The 18,727-nt window shown below is 36.8% G+C and overlaps 2 protein-coding genes across 2 annotated transcripts; one reads left to right on the forward strand and one right to left on the reverse strand.

Moving 5' to 3' along the window:
• The first annotated feature begins 3,735 nt into the window (after positions 1-3,735).
• LOC137386044 (elongation factor Tu 2-like) lies at positions 3,736-13,798 on the forward strand. The gene is made up of 9 exons (XM_068072699.1): positions 3,736-3,833; positions 4,645-4,700; positions 6,682-6,844; positions 10,304-10,575; positions 11,043-11,204; positions 11,664-11,796; positions 12,267-12,371; positions 12,889-13,214; positions 13,504-13,798. The coding sequence occupies exons 1-9, from the start codon at positions 3,785-3,787 to the stop codon at positions 13,669-13,671; spliced, it is 1,434 nt and encodes a 477-aa protein (XP_067928800.1). The 5' UTR covers positions 3,736-3,784; the 3' UTR covers positions 13,672-13,798.
• A 1,099-nt stretch (positions 13,799-14,897) lies between these two features.
• On the reverse strand, positions 14,898-18,329 carry LOC137390451 (uncharacterized). Its single transcript, XM_068076807.1, has 9 exons — positions 18,155-18,329; positions 17,844-17,995; positions 17,667-17,733; positions 17,325-17,561; positions 17,049-17,225; positions 16,620-16,834; positions 15,989-16,253; positions 15,554-15,843; positions 14,898-15,379 (listed from the first exon to the last, which is right to left on the reverse strand). Exons 1-9 carry the CDS (start codon positions 18,327-18,329, stop codon positions 15,089-15,091), a joined length of 1,869 nt encoding a protein of 622 aa, XP_067932908.1. The 3' UTR covers positions 14,898-15,088.
• Between the last annotated feature and the right edge of the window lie 398 nt (positions 18,330-18,727).

The raw sequence follows: 18,727 nt of genomic DNA on the forward strand, positions 1-18,727 counted from the left end.
CAGATTGAAACAATACTGAATTTTGACTGAGAGAGGCGGGTGGGGGTTGGAGGATGGTGAAGCATCGTTATATATCTTGTCTTTTATATTTATTCTTTTGTGACAATTTGTCATAATATAGTTTTAATATTTTTTAGTGTTCAAGCGAGCAGCATTGCTGTTTCAAATAGTTCCGAAACTTTACTAATAACCTTTATTCAGCAATAAATACGTCCCTTGCTCTTCCGACCATGCCCTTGGGATCCCAATTCCCAGTTGGATTGCTAAGCGTTTAGTCACATTCCTCGCCTGCCATAAAATCGTTGCTTCGCGTCTCTAGTCAAAATGGTTACTCGCTAATACACCCGCCACAAAATGCAAAGTTGACTAAATTGAAAACACACCAATGCCTTGTAAATCCCCAAAGCTATGACCGCTGTAGCTACAGTTTCAACTAGGAGAATGAAGATGTAAGATTAATGTTTTCTCAGCACCAACATTTCTATCAATAATAATTCTTTACTCTCAAACTATGTTGCCCTACTTTGTCTGTTTGTAGCAAATTACATTATCTTTATACTTGCTCACCAATTTATACGTGCGAAGTAGATCACACAAAGAAAGTCACGAAGATTAACACAGAATTTCATTAACAAGTTCATACCTTATTATAGAAAGTTCATACCTTATTATAGAAAGTTCATACCTTATTATAGAAAGCGTTCGTTTGCACAAGAAAGATCTCATAAACAAGGAGACTCTGACGTTATTTTTGATATTATCCAACACTATAAGTTAGCTACAGCGCTACAAGACACTATAAATAGGGGAGTTTTAACGTTATAATTAGTATTCCGTCAACCCTGACAACTATAATAGTTATTATTATTTAACATTGTATTTCTACATCCTTCTTTTATGGAGTACTATTGTGAAATCACAAATACATGTGGATACATACGTGTGGATATATTTAGATGTTGGTGATTAGAAGTAGGTCGTGCTGAGTTTTTCAGACGATAACTAACTGAAAGATTGAATAGGATTCATATAGTCTGGTAATGTTTGTGTCATTCCACAATCATTGTTGTGAGTTTATATCATCCACCTAGATTACCAGTCAAGTCAAAAGACCTACCCATTGAACATATCAAACATATCGAAACATCTGAAAAAATATCTACAGCAAACACTTTCATCACTTCAATGATCTTCATACCAAACCTATTACAAACGTCCTTCTTGTCAAACAGATAGCAAATTTTTCTACAAAAGGTGACAGCAAATTTGACCTGATGGTCAGGCTTTCCACAATACATATATCAAGCCAGGATGCAATCTTCTGCCTCCAATTTTTACAAATGATCATGCTGCTATTTTTGTTTCCTCGGGTAATCTCATCTATATTCCAAGGTATAAAGAAAGACCATAAGGTAAAAGGATTGTGACGTCAGCTTCAAAAGTTGTTGTCGCCGCGGAGTTGTGCTCCTAGAACTAGAATATTTTCTTGCGGCCAAAGCTACGGATAAAAATATTCCTATATCATTCAATGATGTCAATAGTGTTTTAGATAGACACTGTCTTTACAGCAGCATTTGGGTGCCATAAGAAAAACCAATCATAAAAACTCTACTTATCAGATAACTTTCACAAGTTAAAAAAAGAGCACAATGGAGAAAAGTTCCTCCTAGGAAAGCAATCTCTAAGTAATGCCAATAAAGCTAAAGAGGCAGCTTACTAAGCAGACATCAGACAATGTGGACAATGCAATCCATTGTATGAAGAACTAGAGAAAAAATCTTAGAGACTCAATTGGTGAGTCAACACAAGTCAGCTAGCATCCTCTATTTCTATGAATAACCACTGGCTTAATGTGACACAATTTTTAAATAGACTCAATTCATCCTATTTCAGCCATCATGATAGCTATATACCAGACTCCCCAGAAATTACCAGAAGCAATATCCTTCTTGCTATCAGACTAATAAAATGGCTTATGCGTATGCCTTTTTCAATAACTCAACATATCCAAGTTCACAAATACAGAAGACTCCCTAACATGGGTTAATAAAAACAATGCTCAACTCATCACGCAACCTATGACAGATATTACACTAACACTGTAGTAAAGAGCGGACAATTTCTTAGATTGTAGAAATGAGCTGAGATTACGCCACTAAACAAGACGAAACTGTCCTAGACATTCAAACAACTTAGACCTATATCTCTCCTTAATATTTTGACAAAGTCACAAAATCTGTTACATCTGGCGTCATCGAACAAGAATAACCCCCACTGCAAAATCAATTTGCATATACTACATGTATGTGTGTTACACGTACTACAAACTTTAACACCACTGATGCTCTGGTTAAGCTCATCACATCAATTGCTCACAATCTAGATTATGACAACAACTTGTTTAGCCAAGCCTTGTATTGGTGAAATTAGTGTCCCTCGGTGTTAGACCAGAGATCATGCGGGTTGGAGAGCTTCTTTTCTGGTCACACTCCGAAAAATAAATACCTTCGCTGATGTCTCCTTTTCATACCAATCCGACAGCATTAAAGTTCTATAAGGTACAAGTATGGGTTCTGTATTATGGAACATCTTTGTGCACAATTTAAGAGCCGCAATCAATTGTATTAAGTATGCTGATGATGCTATGCTATATACCATTGTTCATAGTAGATGAGTATCGATTTACAACTCAACCTCATAAAAGGCATTTTTTTCATTTTTGTTATTTAAAAAATGCATAAAGAGGCTGCATTAACATGGCCTGGACATCATTTTATGTTTCTAAATGCTACCAAGTCACAGTCACTAACATTGACTCTACAGAAGTCTATAAACAGTGTTCCAACAAAAGTAAATTACATGTATATTAAAATAGAACAGAATACCTTTGTAAAGCTTTTTGACATAAATGTTGACAATTGTCTAAGATTCTCTAGCTATGTTAATATTATTGTAGCAAAAGCAGGGCCTGAGCTTGCAACACACGCTTTAATTCAGTTAAAGCGTTCAATTTTCCTGAATTTTAATTCAGGAGAGCCGAATTTTAATTCAAAAAAGTTGGAATTACACCTTTTAGCTTTGCTGTTTTATTATAGAAGCAGAACCATATCATTGCTTAGCTATGCAGTCCTTAGCTAGTTGGTTCTCCTTCTTTTTGAATAACATTAAAGTTAGACTGGAGAGACTACAAACACTTTGTCTTAGTGTAATTTTACCAGCTGTGATGGATGCGGTCAAAAACTTTCTGTTCTTAGTTTACAAGAACTATTGGCAGACTTTTATAATTTTTATCTAAAATATGCTGCCAAAATATCCTAAACAGAAAGATATCTATAAAAACAGTATATTTCACCTATACAGAAGACTGGCAAATCGAGATACCTGTACATACTTCTAGCTACATTCAAAATGCAGGACATATTTGTGAAAACAAGTTTTTTTATTCAAACGTTTAGTTTTTATTGCACATATTTAGTCTCATTTGCTCTTGCATTAATTGGCCATTAATATCCTATTTACATGTAGTTTATTTTCACTGTCATCTGCTACACGAAAATCTCGCTATAATTTGTATATTTGTAGTTGTCTTCTCTTATTTACCATACCGGTAATCACGCCTGATAGTCCAAGTGAAGTCTAACCCAATCTCTGTTCATTTACGACGGATCATTTACTTTACCGTACATCGGCGGATAATCAAAGTCTACGATTCGGACGCTCTCTTGCCGGTAATACTCTTCACAGCGAAGGTATAAAGATCGTAGCATCCGGTTTCAAGTGCGGCATGGCGGCTATCGCAAACCTTGCGCGAGCTTTAGATTTCACTTGCTTCAGTAAGGAGTTACTACAAGAAACGCTTGTGACGATATACTGCATGATTTATGTTTGTTATATTTGACGATACACCACGTTTAATTTTGAATATAGTATAAGACAGCATAAAATAAAACACTTGTTGACAAGCAAAGCTTGAAAGAAAATTTCATAAACTATCTTATCTGTATATTTCACAACAATCAACGAAAGCTTGCGTTTGGTACCGTTCGAAGACAGATTTTTGGCAGAATGAAAAAAGAATGTGCAGAAGTAGTATAGCAACATATGTAGACTGAAAGCTTATAAAGTATACATTCATAATGCATTCATGATCAGACCTGCCAACCTAAGGGTGGGGCAATGCGTGAGATTTGGTTTTGGGGCAATTAATGTATCAATGATAGTATATATAAAATTGTGGAAATTGGGGTAAAAATCTCACGCATTTTCATTTTTTCTTTGGGGTGATTGCGTGAGTCTCACGCCTAATGCGTGAGAGTTGGCAGGTATGTTCATGATGTAGGCGTACATAATATATTTGATGTGTATAATTATATATACAGGTTCTGCAAAGTAGCTTTTATTTAGTCCTGATGAGGCATCAACCTATTCTTAGCGTTATATACAGATTTATGATAACACTATTGGTGCATAACTTATTCTACAAGCTGAGATTTGAAGTTTGCTTTGTTTGAGAAAAGCTCTCATGTTTTCAGCAACTAAAATATACTTCATGAATACTTGATTTGCTATAAAGACTGTTTGTTATGTTAATGTAGAACCATACTGTGTAAATTTTGCTTCAACGGAATATGAAATTATTTGTAGGCTGTATGCATGTTGCCAGATCTCCCGGTGTTTTACAACTATCCAAACTACTCCAGGTTGGTTATTATTTTAGCAAACATTTTAGAGGGTTGCTGTTGTTGTAAGATGCTATGTACTAACTTGTTGAATATTCAGCTGCAGAAGCTAAAAAGAAAAACTGCTTTGGTTCCCCGCACAGTATTACTCACTGTGCACTAATTATTACAATGTCCTCTAACTTTCGCAACTGCTGTGGTCTCAGATTCCGATATAACCTGGGCTCCAATTTTACTTTAGAAAATTAAATTAGGCAATATTAACTGCTTAGAAATAGCTTGGTGTTTAGAATTAAAGTAGGATAGCTTCATTTGATAGATTCACAACTTCTATAACGGAATATATGCTACAAATTTATAATTTTTAACGTCTTGCACATTTCTATGCTGAAACATCCATGTCTCGGTAGAAGTCTGGGACAATTCGTAAGTAGAAATTTTTACAACAAGAAACCCTTTTTACGATGAATAAAGGCCCTAATCCGTTCCAAGTCCCCGCAAAACTCAGACAACATTATTATAAATTATAAATACATGTAATGATTAAAACCTGTAACGAATACATGTTAGAACTATATTACTGCGTAATAAATAGAAAATTACTCACAGAAAAAAGAAAGAACAGTCAAATAATGAATAAAAACTATGACAGTGTTTTTTGTTTACCTTTGGCATTGACCGTCTAAGTGAGGCTAAGCGAGCTTCGCGGAGATTGTGAAGATAACGGTCACAAAAAGTGGGTGTTGTCTTGCGTTTATGTGCTCACAATAATTGTTTTTAAGAACAAATAGAAAGATTTATTTGCATTGACACACACTAAAAAAATGATGCAAAAACAGAATTACATTGCTATAAACGAAAGTTGTTCTACTCTGTACATGTTGACGATAACTCCCAAATTATACAACGAATGAAAACAATACTTGCCGTTTACCGACTTTTGCTAGCAAATGAAACTGACTTGTAAGTCGTACTCACGGAAAGCCAATGAGCCAAGTACAAAACAAACAGGTCAACATATGAGACCAACAAATGAACTGAAGTACGAAAGGCTTTTAGGCCTTTCATATCTAGAAACATCTATGTATATAAGTCAAAGCACAATTTCTACCAGAAGAAGTTTCATAACTTGAAAATTTTGTATGAAGAATTTTTCGCAAGTAGCGGTTCCACTGTACTTACAAATAAGCATGCATAAGGTGAATAAAGAAGCTGGAAAAAGCTAAGACATGAAAAAATTGTTACTTTTGATTACCAAAGTTTAAAATATATGCTGCGTATGAAAAGTTTTGGCATCAAAATCCAAAGCTTAAACTTACTGATCAAAATTTATAAACTTTACTTTGTTTCAAATATTATTTCAAAAGAGTTAAACAGTCTGTTTTTTAATCCAGGTTTTGAAATTCTTAACCATGAAGACTATGTTTTAGGTTATGGTTAGTATGATGTAACAATGTATCGTATATATTTGGTGTTAACACATCCAAGTTATTAAGAATACTAACCCTCAGAAGAAACCTGAATTCTTATAACAGTAATGTTATTAAGTATTATAGGAACATTGCTCTCATGGCTTTGTCTCAGTTGTATTTGATTCCTTTTTGTACGTAATACCAGAATATTTATACCTAATCTAATATATATTTTGATTGCTTATAGATTTTTGAGTTTTTGTATGAAATAGGGCTGAAGGCATTAAAACCATACATTGTAATGCAAAAATCATCAAAGTTAATTGCGTTAATTACGTATGCCGTTGCACAGGAATGGGCTTTTTAAATTTTTCCATGATTATAAAGAGTTGGAAAAAAACATTTGCTCCTACAACTTAATCAGTATAAAATTTCAAGAGCAATTTGATTAGACTCTGGAGCACTATTGTACCTAAGAAGTGAGGAGGTATACTGCTGGTCAGACGCAAAAATCACTAGCTCCATGTGTATACATGGAACTGCAAGTCGTTCTCCTCACTCTCTCCTGGTGTGGCTGTTTTTATTTTTAGACAACTAGTATTCGGGGTTTGCAATCATCAGCAAATTTGCTAGCCCCTCCTCCCAAGCCTGGTGGCAAGAAGACTTTTGTCAGAGACAAACCACATCTGAATGTAGGCACTATCGGGCACGTAGACCATGGAAAAACTTCTCTAACAGCTGCGATTACAAAAGGTAGTGTGCTATTGCATTTATCTTTTCAGAACAATGTTTTTATATACATGTGTATACTACTACAGTGAAACTCGGATAAATCGCCCTCGGATATATCGAACATATGGTTAACTCGAATGGATTTGCGTGGTCCATTCCCATGCAATGATAAATGGCTTTAGATAACTCGACCGAAACTCCGTTAACTCGAACAGTTTTTTGCCAAACGGCTACCGAGACGGTTGTTACTATCGCTTTAGAATATCACTTTATTGCAAGCCATAGAGATAAACATTGACTTTTAGTAGTTCTTAGGCCTCGTTATTACCAACATCGGCAAATATTTTCATTAACGACTTTTCTAAAAGTTTGCAATAATCAAATTTTACCAAACATCCGCTTAGCGATAAGCCCTCCGAAAGCAAGAAAAGCGAGGTAAAATTTGGTTAACCCTAAAGTAATATCGGCAAAATTGATAATGGGTTTTTAATAGTAAAGCAGTTTTGTAATAACTGACTTACTGCAAAATTGATCTTGGTTAAAACGCTCGGTAGAAAAATACGTATGTATTTTTTCTGAGCGTTTTAACCGCGATCAAGTTTTGCCAATTTTAATCTGAGAACGTCCTGGCAGTCACATCACCTAAAGCACAGGTGTCAAACACATGGCCCGCGGGCCACATGTGGCCCGCCACCTCATTTTATGTGGCCCGCGAGGGCTTAATTACTCATTCGTACAAAACTCATTCTCCCGTATTTATATCGTTGCTAGGCACACCAACGCGAGTTATCTTGCTTCTGAAATTTATCTATTCCTTGTGTTGTTATTTTTACATTACATAAGAAGAATTTTGATTAGTCAGAGAAAAATTTTCTGGCTAATCAAACAAACGTACATATATGCCTCAATGATCTCTCTGGCAAAAGTTATAACTAAATTACTACGCCCATTGCGACATCTAACTGAACCGAAAATCATCGCTGTCACTTTAAAATTTATCGTTCGCGATCAATTTTTTTCAACTCCAGAAGTAAATATGCAGATTCAGAAAGGGTAAGACAGTGACAGACTGCATAAATAAAATTGAAACATTATTTTTAATGTTTCAAAGTTTTTACTGACTTTTAATTTTGTCAATTGGAATCGTTACACTCGAATAAGAATGCACTTTTTAGTCAGAAAAAAAGTTATCATTCAATATCGATAGGATCATATTCATTCTCAGAGCTGCCCCTGAAGTCTGAAAAGTCAAGAGCAGAGTTACTGAACATATTGTTATTGTTTGAAACATGTTTATGACAGTTTATTTGAGTTATATATTGGGATGTAGATTTGCTATGCTTTGAAGGAGAATACTCGCGAGGAAAAATTCGAAATTATAGTTTCGTGATTTTCATGTTCATGACTAACTGTACATGTATAAATAATATTCATAACTTTGTATTGTATGTAATAAATTACTAATTTTAGTCAAACACTGTATATTTTGTAACTTCTTTGGTGCAAGTCTAACTTTGTTTCAGCAAATAGCAAATAATTTTTTGATTTTTTGCTGCTTACATATTGATTTTGTGTTGCTGCTTACATATTGATTTTGTGTTGCTGCTGTTGCAATTATTTAGTGTTTGCAGATTTAATGTGTGTATGCCAACAAATTCATGTTCTTAGCAGCGCACAATTTTTGATTTTACTGAAAGTATGCCCATGTTGATGGGTATTGTATTACTTTTCTCATTTTTTTTGAAAACAAGTGTTCTGCATGTTTTGCTGTGCAACTGTTCTGTTTGCAACTTTAAGTTATAAAGTCAGAGTTATTTAATATCAAAGACTAGTTTAAGTTATTTTACATTATTCGATTACATTTCATTACAATTATAAGTTACATCTGGCCCTTTGAGGACAGCCATTACGCTGATGTGGCCCTCGGTGAAAATGAGTTTGACACCCCTGACCTAAAGCAACAAACAAATCTCAAGTGATAGTAAAATATCTATACTTTCTGATTAAAAATATTTAAAACTTCACACGAGTGACACTTTAACTTGCAACAAGCAATCTATGCTTTTGATTGATATATAGTTTGTATATGTACATGTATCTACTGATAAATACGTGCACTTATGACTGTCCTGATAACTTGAACGCTCTAATAACTCGAACACTTTGGCTCGGTCCCTTGAAGTTTGAGTTATCCGTGTTTCACTGTATATATACATATTTACGTGGGCATGTTAAAGATCCACCTCTGCCCTTCACACACCGGGCAAGTGAAATGGCTACCTGGCTCTGTCAGACTGGACGTGTTGCACTGGCATCCCTTCAGGTTAATCTGACAGTTCCAGAAGTGGTAGATACTGAGAACTGGGTCACCTCTTCTCTACCATACTGCTCGACCCAAGCATGCATCGCTAAGATGCAAGTAATTTTCGAAAGCGACCGACAGCAAGCCATATACTACTGAATGCTCGGCATTACCCAGGTATTAAAAAGTTTTTGCACAGAAAATTAATTTTTATTTAACATAACATTTACCATTCTAACTTGTAATGGTAAATTTACCATTACAAGTTAGAATGGTAAATGTTGTCTATGTTAAATTAAAATTAATTTTCTGTGCAATTAATTTTCTGTAAAGTTAATAACAAATATTTTGTACATCTACAATAAGGCAAAACAACAAAATCTTTTTACTATAAAAAACAGTTATAACTGTTTGTCGTTTATCACTATTCAGGGGTCAAGGTTAGGATAAAAATAATTTTTGACGATACTCCAACTCATTACATTAAGACTGGTAGACCGACGCTGTAACACCTGCACCGATTGATCGCGTTTGTATTTATGAACAATTGTGCAGCTAACCTATTCGCCTTTTTGTCGACACATTTACCGATTTATTACGACGAACTAGAATGTCGCGAAAGTTATATTTAATAGATATGATGATAATAAACCCATGGTTCTTTTTCCGCAAATGCGGCGAAATAAACTAACATTCAAATCAATTTAAAAACTCGCCTGACTTGACACTTTGCGTTACATGGAATTTTTTACGTAATAGAAAATAAATAAATTTTTTACGTTATTTGGAATTTACGTTATAGAAAGTATACGTTATAGGAGATTACGTTGTTTCGATCAAGTTTTATCGATTTGAATGTAAAAAACATCCTGACCATTAGATCATCACAAAAATCAAAAACAATCGCAAATGATTGAAAAATACCGACACTTTCTGATAAAATCTACTAAAATTTTCTGCAAGTTTATCTTTAAGGTGGTGATTATTTTTACTAAGCGACAAGTGCTGGGAGAGGGAGGCAGGTATTCGAGAGGAGTGCTTGTATTAACAGCAGGATGGATGTTTGAGTATTACCTCAATGTACCTATTTAAAGGGGAGTGCTTGTATTAACAGCAGGATGGATGTTTGAGTATTACCTCAATGTACCTATTTAAAAAAAATTGTCGATTTATTACAGTCTTAGCTGAAGGAAAGAATGCACAATATAGAAAATATGAAGAAATTGACAATGCTCCAGAGGAGAAGGCAAGGGGTATTACTATAAATGCTGCTACAGTTAGTTATTCGACTGACAATCGTCACTATGGTCATGTTGACTGCCCTGGTCACGCCGATTACATAAAGAATATGATAACTGGTGCTGCCGCAATGGAAGGTGCCATATTAGTGGTCGCTGCTACAGATGGTGCCATGCCTCAAACTAAAGAGCATATGATTCTGGCTAAACAGGTGAGGCCATTTTGATGTCTGTCCGCTTGCATCATACTGTTGCTGGTTATTGCTAGGACATTGTTGGACATTTCCAAACTATTTGTCCTTATCGAGGATGTCACTTTTCAGATATTCACCACTAGTGAATATCTGAAATCTATTATCTATTATTAATCTATCTAATCTAAATTCTATCATAGCATGTCTGATTTCTCTATATATGTAGGTGTGAAGCCTAGCTCTAGGACTGTTATGTTTTTATAAAATTAGAACATTCAAATAGTTCGTGTGTCATCAATGTTATGTTACTGTTCGTATCTTAGTGGCTTATGGAGTGACCCTTTGTGCTTTTCTGACAGTTGCTGCGAATTTTATTGAACGATACTTGGCAAATGCTCTTTGATATGACACAAGAAGTTTTGCTATTTCTATCAGGTATTCAAGGTGTATGACTAAAGTATTCCTGAGGTTATGACAAATTGCAGATTGGTATAGAAAAGATTGTGGTATTTGTGAATAAATGTGATGCTGCCGAGGAGGAAGTGATAGAACTGGTTGAAATGGAAATCAGGGAAATGCTGACTCACTATGGATTTGATGGAGAGGAATGCCCAGTTATTAAAGGCTCTGCATTGGCTGCTCTGGAGGTAATCAGCTGCTGCCAGATGTGTAACTGGCAGCTCTAACAACTCCCTTGTATATAACTACAGATAACTACAACCTCCTTGTATATAACTACAGATAACCACAACTCCCTTTTATATAACTACAACTCCCTTTTATATAACTACAGATAACCAACTACAACCTCCTTGTATATAACTACAGATAACTACAACTCCCTTTTATATAACTACAGATAACCAACTACAACCTCCTTGTATATAACTACAGATAACTACAACCACCTTCTATATAACTGCATATATCTACAACTCCCTTGTATATAGCTGCAGATGGCAACAACTCTCCTGTATATATCTACGGATAACATAAACTCCCTTGTATGTAACTACAGATAGCTAAAACTCGCTTGTATGTCAATACTGATAACTACCTACAACTCCTTGCATCTCCTCTACTGTATGTGTAGCACTTCATTTTAGGACAGAGATGAAAAAATAGGGACAGAGGCTGTTAAGGAACTTCTTGCTGCTATGGACTCCTACATACCACAACCAGAGCGTGACCTTGACAAGCCGTTCTACATGCCGATAGAGCTCACTTACTCCATTCCAGGTTGGTATTCTCTGCATCCAATTAACATCACCCACGCATGCTATCTTTTGGCATAAATGGATGCAACTTGCCTTCATCTTGGTTCACCCCGGATATGCTCTACGAGTCTTGTCAGGACATGTTAGCTCTCAATCTACATTGGCTCAAATACTTTGCTGATAATAAAAATATGTTTCAATACTACGATTACTTGCAGCGGTGATTGATTCATTTCTTGTTGAACAGATATTCAACTAAAAGACTGGCCTTGCTACTGTTGTAATGTTATTCATTTAGCAATGCCAGAAATGAAACATATTTGCATAAAAGTAACAGGTTTACTTTTATATTTATATTCTTTGCAGTGACTTTCCTCACATCCTCTGTAGTTTAGTATCAACGGTTGCAGATTCACACAGATGTGAAATTAATCACATTCACTTTTTTCTCCAAGCTACAGAAATATAACGGAATCTGTCATGTTTTTGCAGGCAGAGGCACAGTTGTGTCAGGGAAATTGGAGCGGGGTACAGTGAAACAAGGGGACAAGTGCAGCATCCTCGGCTATGGCGTCGAGATGGACAGCATTGTCAATAGTTAGTAATCCTATAACTTATCATATTCTCCCTCTCGTATTCTCTCTCTTGCATCTTACTTTTTATAGGTTTCCTTTTGCATGCACCCTCTGACTTGTGCTTCATCTCATATTTATACAAACCCTTGACAGTCTCACGCTATGCGCTTGTTTGCTGTTTTGGCCTTTGTTCACCTTTGGGGCAGTTGTTTTAGTCAAAAGAAATTATATATGCAGCTGTTCATCAGCATACACGTGTCCTGGTTTGTATTTTGATCTGTGGCTCGGCCAACTCTTTGACTTCAGACGCAAATACGTTAACAACCAGCATTCACAGTTTGCACTCACTGCATTGCCATTTCTGCAAAAATTGTTTAATGTGTCTGAAAAGGCTAGGGCTACACGTTCAACAGTGCTTCAAATGAGTAACTACAGAGATAATTCGTCCGTTTCTTAGATAGGCTTATGACCTTGACATAGCGATAAATCGACTACCTAGATAATAGTCACACATCGTCAGAAGGTTCTCTGTTACCCAGGTGTGGAGATGTTCAAGCAGTCACTGGACAAGGCAGAAGCAGGAGACAACTGTGGAGCTCTACTGCGAGGAATCAAGAGAAATGAAATTCGTAGGGGACAGGTGCTGTGCAAGCCGAAGACTTGCAGCATCCACAATCATGTAGAGGCCCAGGTCTACATCCTCTCGCAGGCCGAGGGAGGCACGAACAAACCCATTACCAATCATTTTCAGCCTCAGATGTTTTACCAGACCTGGAATTACCCTGCTTACATAGAACTCAAGGATGGCAAGATGATCATGCCCGGAGAGGATGCAACTATCACTTTAGCTGTCAAAGGCAAAATGGTGAATTTTAATTTTAGAGAGATTTTCTGTGTGTCAGATCTTGGCCATCTGCCACTCAAGAGGTTGTTTTGAGATCATAGTTGATTTTTATTGCTCTTTAAGCTTTCACGGTTGTAGTTGACAGATGTTAGCGATCTGACTGGCACAGCACATTGCAACAGTTGCCTTATTGTTAGGTTTATCATACTTCACTCAAACTGAGTTGTTTAAACATCATTCATAGGGTTTGTGCTCATGTAATCCCTCACTTAGGTATGATCCTTGTACCAGTTGTATTTCCTCATCATAGGTTATGGAGAAAGGTGGACGATTTACTTTGCGAAGTGGAGCTAAAACCTTGGGCTATGGCGTTGTGTCGAATATTTTGCCTGATATTGATATGGACATTTATGAGGCTGAGAAGAAAAAAGTGAAAAAGGCTGAGAAGAAAGCCCAGGAGGCTGAAGGTTATGCATAAGCACCCAGCCTACCTCTGTATTGTTAAGTGTGTTGAATTATGTGTAATCTTTGTGTAATATACATAACATGTATGATAATGCATATTTATAAATGTTTTTTTACAATAAAGTTTCTCTGTAGTGTTAGATTTTGATGAGCGGCAAACAACTGATTTAAATTAATTTGTTACTATGGAATAACAAAGATAAACAATTAATGAGGCCATAATTATTTTAATTTTACCAAGTGTAATAATTGCAAAAAACAACAAATACATTACTGAGTGCTCCATGCAGCTTATTATTGTCTCGATATTATGCAAAACCTCATGACCTGTCGATAGAGGCTTCTGACTACAAGTTTGCTGCAAGTTGTATCATTCTAAATATCATTTTGATAAGTCTTTGGATGCTTGATCATGTATGGCCTTTATTTCAATATCTTCGCATTTTCTTCAGTATTATCCAGTTCAAACCGATGTCATACATGCGAGGTGCCGCACTCTTGCATGACCGCGCAGGACAATGCACTGGTGGAGTACTCACAGGATTTAGTTGTCATCCTGCAATTTCATCGCTATCGCGGTTCAATCAATCGCACACCTGCCAATGCTTGCATAGCAGGACGTGGCACCTCATACACATTGGTCTGAACAAGGCATAAATTATAACAACTAATTGTAAGTAATCGTTTAACGCATTCATTGAACTCAGTTTACAATACATATTTGTCAATAATTGACTCTCGATATTCAAAAGCACGTAAAACTTTAATTTATTGGATATTGAATTTCCTAGTTTGCTCAAGAAGAGCAGACTGACATGTAAGAAGAGGCCTTGAAGTGTAATTAAACACCCTATACCATAACAATGATATATAAATGTAATAGGAATCAACCCAGTTCACTGATGTATATAATCAAAGTGAAATGAGGTGGCTTCATTCACTATCTGACTCAAACATTAAATCATAAGTTGTCAGCCTTGAAAAATACTTCATTGCTTTTAATGTTGGGAACCCAAACCTGTAATTCAATAATTTGTAATTGTTTAGACTTGCAAGAAAACACGCAGAAGCGATCAGCCATCTTCAATTAGAATCGATCAAGCTGTGTCTATATTTATAGGTAGCCTATCTAGTACAAAGCACCACTAACCACTTGACGCAATAACCAAATTTAGGGTGAAAAGACCTTAAACAACAGTAAAAGTACCTCACAACGTGTCACATTAATGAATAGTAGCTAGCGCTTTACCGTTACAAATTTAGCATTGAACGCTGGTAAATAATTATGTACAAATGTAATTTTAATGTAACTGCTATTTGTTTAAATTTTTGACAGAAGCGATACACAATTTGGATGCATGCACACTGAAATTGCTCCAGAAAGTTTGTATTTCAGACATTTTAATGTGATACATCGAGGTATAATCATCTCAATGCTTTAGCTCTCCTAGAATGATTGCTTGTGCATCAGCTAGCTTGTCTAGGATGACATAGTGGCAGGCCAACAGGCCTCTGTAGCACAGTGTCTCCAGTGTTGTCATCCGAAGTGTCTGAGGGTGAGTAAGGGATGAAAAATCATAAGACGATTGCAGCATTCTCTCAACAGCTATCAATTGCTCTATACCAGCTTCTACCTGTTGGTAGCTGCCATTCACTCTTCCTCCTTCATTAGTTTTACTTACAAAGAGAGCTGCAGATATTTTATACCGGAGAGATGTTATCTGCATATAGAACATAAAATTTTGCTGTTGTTACAGTTGCATATGTAATTTTATGTGCTCAAGGGAAGAAAAGGCTGATGGATTACATGCAACGAAATCAACAAAATACACTGAATGATTCAAGTCTAACTCCAACATGAATAGTAACAGGTAATGATCATGTGTCTATCATACCTTATCAACAAACTGCTGATGTAAATCAAGAAAGTGGTCAATTGATGCAGTTGAAAGGATCCTGGGTGTATGCATCGATACATAGCCTTTAAAAGTGACGAAGTCCTCCATAGTTGATATGCGAGTGAAGGTTGGAGGATGGACAAGCTGCAGCGTCATGAGCAGCTCAGATACTTCTTTGTCAAACTCAGCCAGAGAAGAGGATAGATCGCACCGCATATCTTCTATGAGCTGAACACAGTTATCAATAAATTGGCTGTTTTCCTCTTCCTTCATGGATCGTTCTTCACCTGTGAAAATGTGTCGGTAGACTAGCTGACACCCTGGAAGTACTGAGTCAGTAGACTAGCTGACACCCTGGAAATACTGAGTGAACTAGTATTGAGTGGCTAGACTGAGTACTCAACATCAATTCAATATAATCAATGAGCTCACCTGAATCCTCCTGCTCGCTGGTAAAACAGCTGTCAAACTCTGTTTCCGACACTGTCCGTTGATCACTGTTCACAAGGGCCAGAAGCTCCCGTCTGCACTCCTCATAATCAGCTGAAAGAATCTCAACTGTCATTCTCACTTCTGACATGTTATACTTGGCAAGGAGCTCTTCCGTCACGAGTACCTGCTCTATTAACTTGACCAACTCATCGCTGTTGTAGAGTTTCATCAGTCTGTCGAGGGCGAGAAGATGCATGACTTGCGTCTAGAAAATGCAGACATCTCACCTAATGCTCTGAGCATGTGAGAAAACTTAGCTTGTACCCATGACTATTCTTATTTCACACCAAGTATTTGAACTACACAAAATATAGTTAGTTAAAGATCTCAGGCCAACTTTTATATTTCTATGAGAATGCATACATTTATTTTGCAACTAGTAAAGGCTGCCTTAGATATCGAGAATATGAGTATTGCGCACTGAAACTTGTTGCATAGCCTGAGAGTTTAATGTTATGTTTCAACTACATGTATAAATACAAGTTATAGAAAGGGGGTACAAATAGCATGCATAAGCAAATCATTGCACAGGATCACAGCGTAGATAACGCAAAGAGAAAGATGAGACAACCTCAAGAATGACGCTGCCTTGGTAAACTCTGTGAAATATAATTCCTTGGAGTCTTTCAACAGTATTCAGTATTTGAGTGTGATGCTCTCCCTGCTCTACCATGCAGCTGGTGATAGTCGTAGCCATGTCAACAAATGCCTTCTGGGAGTGTTCCACAGTGCCATTGAAATCATTGCTTGACATTCTTTCTATATCGCATCTGATAGGGAGATGGCCTAACACAGAGCACATGTATCATCATATGCCGAGTTGACGTGGTCAACAACGATTAGGGCACTTGGGATGATAAAATCCAAAAGAACTTCTACCAAGACTCACACAAGAAATAGTGCAACAACACTGCACAAGCAACACTGCACAGTCAAAAGGTAACAATCAGATTAGGTGTGGAAATAAGCTGATTCTCAAACAGAATATTAGTTGGGCTACCTGAACGTCTGATGGCTGAGCTTAGCTGCATCAGTGAATTTTTTTGCCCATTGCTTGTTTTTCGCACAATCGAGGGTAATTTTGCAGGCCCAACAATCCCTATAGCGATGTTTCCTGTAGAGGTTTTCCGTTTGCCCTTTGCTTTAAACTTGGGCACTTCATATATAGATATCGCCTCTGTAAGAAAAAGGTGGATGTTTAAGTTCAACGACAAATGTATGTACTTTACATTCTGTATATCTCAATCTAATTGGCAAATCAAAGAGCAATACATACCTAGGGCCTTGCGAGCATCGATCTCTTTTAGCGCATTTACTAGCTTCTGTCTCGTCGCTCTCGACTTGTCCTTAACAAGCCATTTCTGTAAGACCATATCGGCACAGCGAGATTGCTTCTCATGGGGCGCCACAGTAATGCTTGCTATGTCTTCTTGTGAGAGACCGAGTGCTGTGGCCAGTAGCTGCCACTTTTTAATAATGTGAGGAATAACATATGGCAGCAAATGTGAAATACCTGTGAATACATGAACAGCTATTATCTTTAGTTTTCTCATACAAAGTACCAACTTCCTTTTAAGAAACAATAATTATTTCAGCTGTTAAACATTATCTTACTGACCTGGCAGCTCTTCCTTGTGTGCTTGTTTATGTTGTAGCTTCTGTCTTGATTTCCTTTTTTTAATCGGCTAAAAAGTCCAAAAGCCTAGTCACACATTATCTAACTTAGACGTACAATGCTTACCGAACAGTAAAAGACACACCAGTAACATTGTAAATAAAAGATGAGCGAGATTACCTTCAACCCTGCTAGCTGAGAAGGTACTCTCAGACGAGAGCTTGTTCGCTGACTGACAGGTCTCGTTAATGAAGTGTCACCTTCAAAATCCGAGGTGCTACAGCTGCATCTTCTAGAACTTCCATTCAATTCATCCTCCAACTCTGTTAGTTCTACAAAAGCAACTGGATCAACAAAGCCAACAATAGAGGTAGACAAAGGTCAACTAAGAGAGTCAGCAAGGTACTGCTAGCATAAAGATCAAGACCACCCACTTGGTATGGAACTACCACCAAAGAGTAGACTAGTGATGTCATAACATCTTTACAGACCTTCCACCGTGAGTTCAGTCTCTTCCATCAGGTCAACAAGGTGAGTCTGACCAGAGCCATATTTGAGCGCAGCTATTAATGTTTCATACGCATTGTCACCCCTTTTTGGAAGTATCTTTAGAAGTTTTTCATTTTTTGCAAAAGACTTGACTGCACTTCGAATATCTTCTGCCATATCAAATGTTATGACACCCTGCAGTGAGTACGCGTATCATACAATATGACTACACAGATGTACAAGTTTAGTAAAATGGCTGAAACTATGCTATGCTGACTTATCGTGCGAATGAAAGAGAGAGAGCTACCTACTGCTTGAATGAAGTATGGCATCATGTACTCTAGTTGCATTTCATTGACGAGTTGTACATGATTCTTCTTCAGTTTGAGTCGATGTTCAAGGGCCATGGGCTTCCCCATGCCGTATAAGACTGCCCTTTTTCTGCCAACCTCTTGCTAGTCTACTATATTTACAGGAATTAGCGGTAAGCAATTGCTGCCTGTATTTTGGGCAATGAACACACATTAGCAATCGATATAGCCGAAAGAAGCAAAGGCGGACAAGAGATCAATAAC

Source organism: Watersipora subatra, chromosome 1 (assembly GCF_963576615.1).
Source record: "Watersipora subatra chromosome 1, tzWatSuba1.1, whole genome shotgun sequence".
NCBI lineage: Eukaryota > Metazoa > Bryozoa > Gymnolaemata > Cheilostomatida > Watersiporidae > Watersipora > Watersipora subatra.

Excerpts from the sequence above, each read along its gene's own strand:
- LOC137386044 (XM_068072699.1), top strand. The coding sequence starts at position 3,785 with ATGGCGGCTATCGCAAACCTTGCGCGAGCTTTAGATTTCACTTGCTTC. Across the intron at positions 6,845-10,303 it reads AACAGCTGCGATTACAAAAG|TCTTAGCTGAAGGAAAGAAT; the intron begins GTAGTGTGCTAT and ends GATTTATTACAG. Across the intron at positions 11,205-11,663 it reads CTGCATTGGCTGCTCTGGAG|GACAGAGATGAAAAAATAGG; the intron begins GTAATCAGCTGC and ends ACTTCATTTTAG.
- LOC137390451 (XM_068076807.1), bottom strand. The coding sequence starts at position 18,329 with ATGGCAGAAGATATTCGAAGTGCAGTCAAGTCTTTTGCAAAAAATGAA. Across the intron at positions 17,734-17,843 it reads CTCAGCTAGCAGGGTTGAAG|CCGATTAAAAAAAGGAAATC; the intron begins GTAATCTCGCTC and ends TGGACTTTTTAG. Across the intron at positions 16,835-17,048 it reads CTCAGCCATCAGACGTTCAG|GCCATCTCCCTATCAGATGC; the intron begins GTAGCCCAACTA and ends GCTCTGTGTTAG.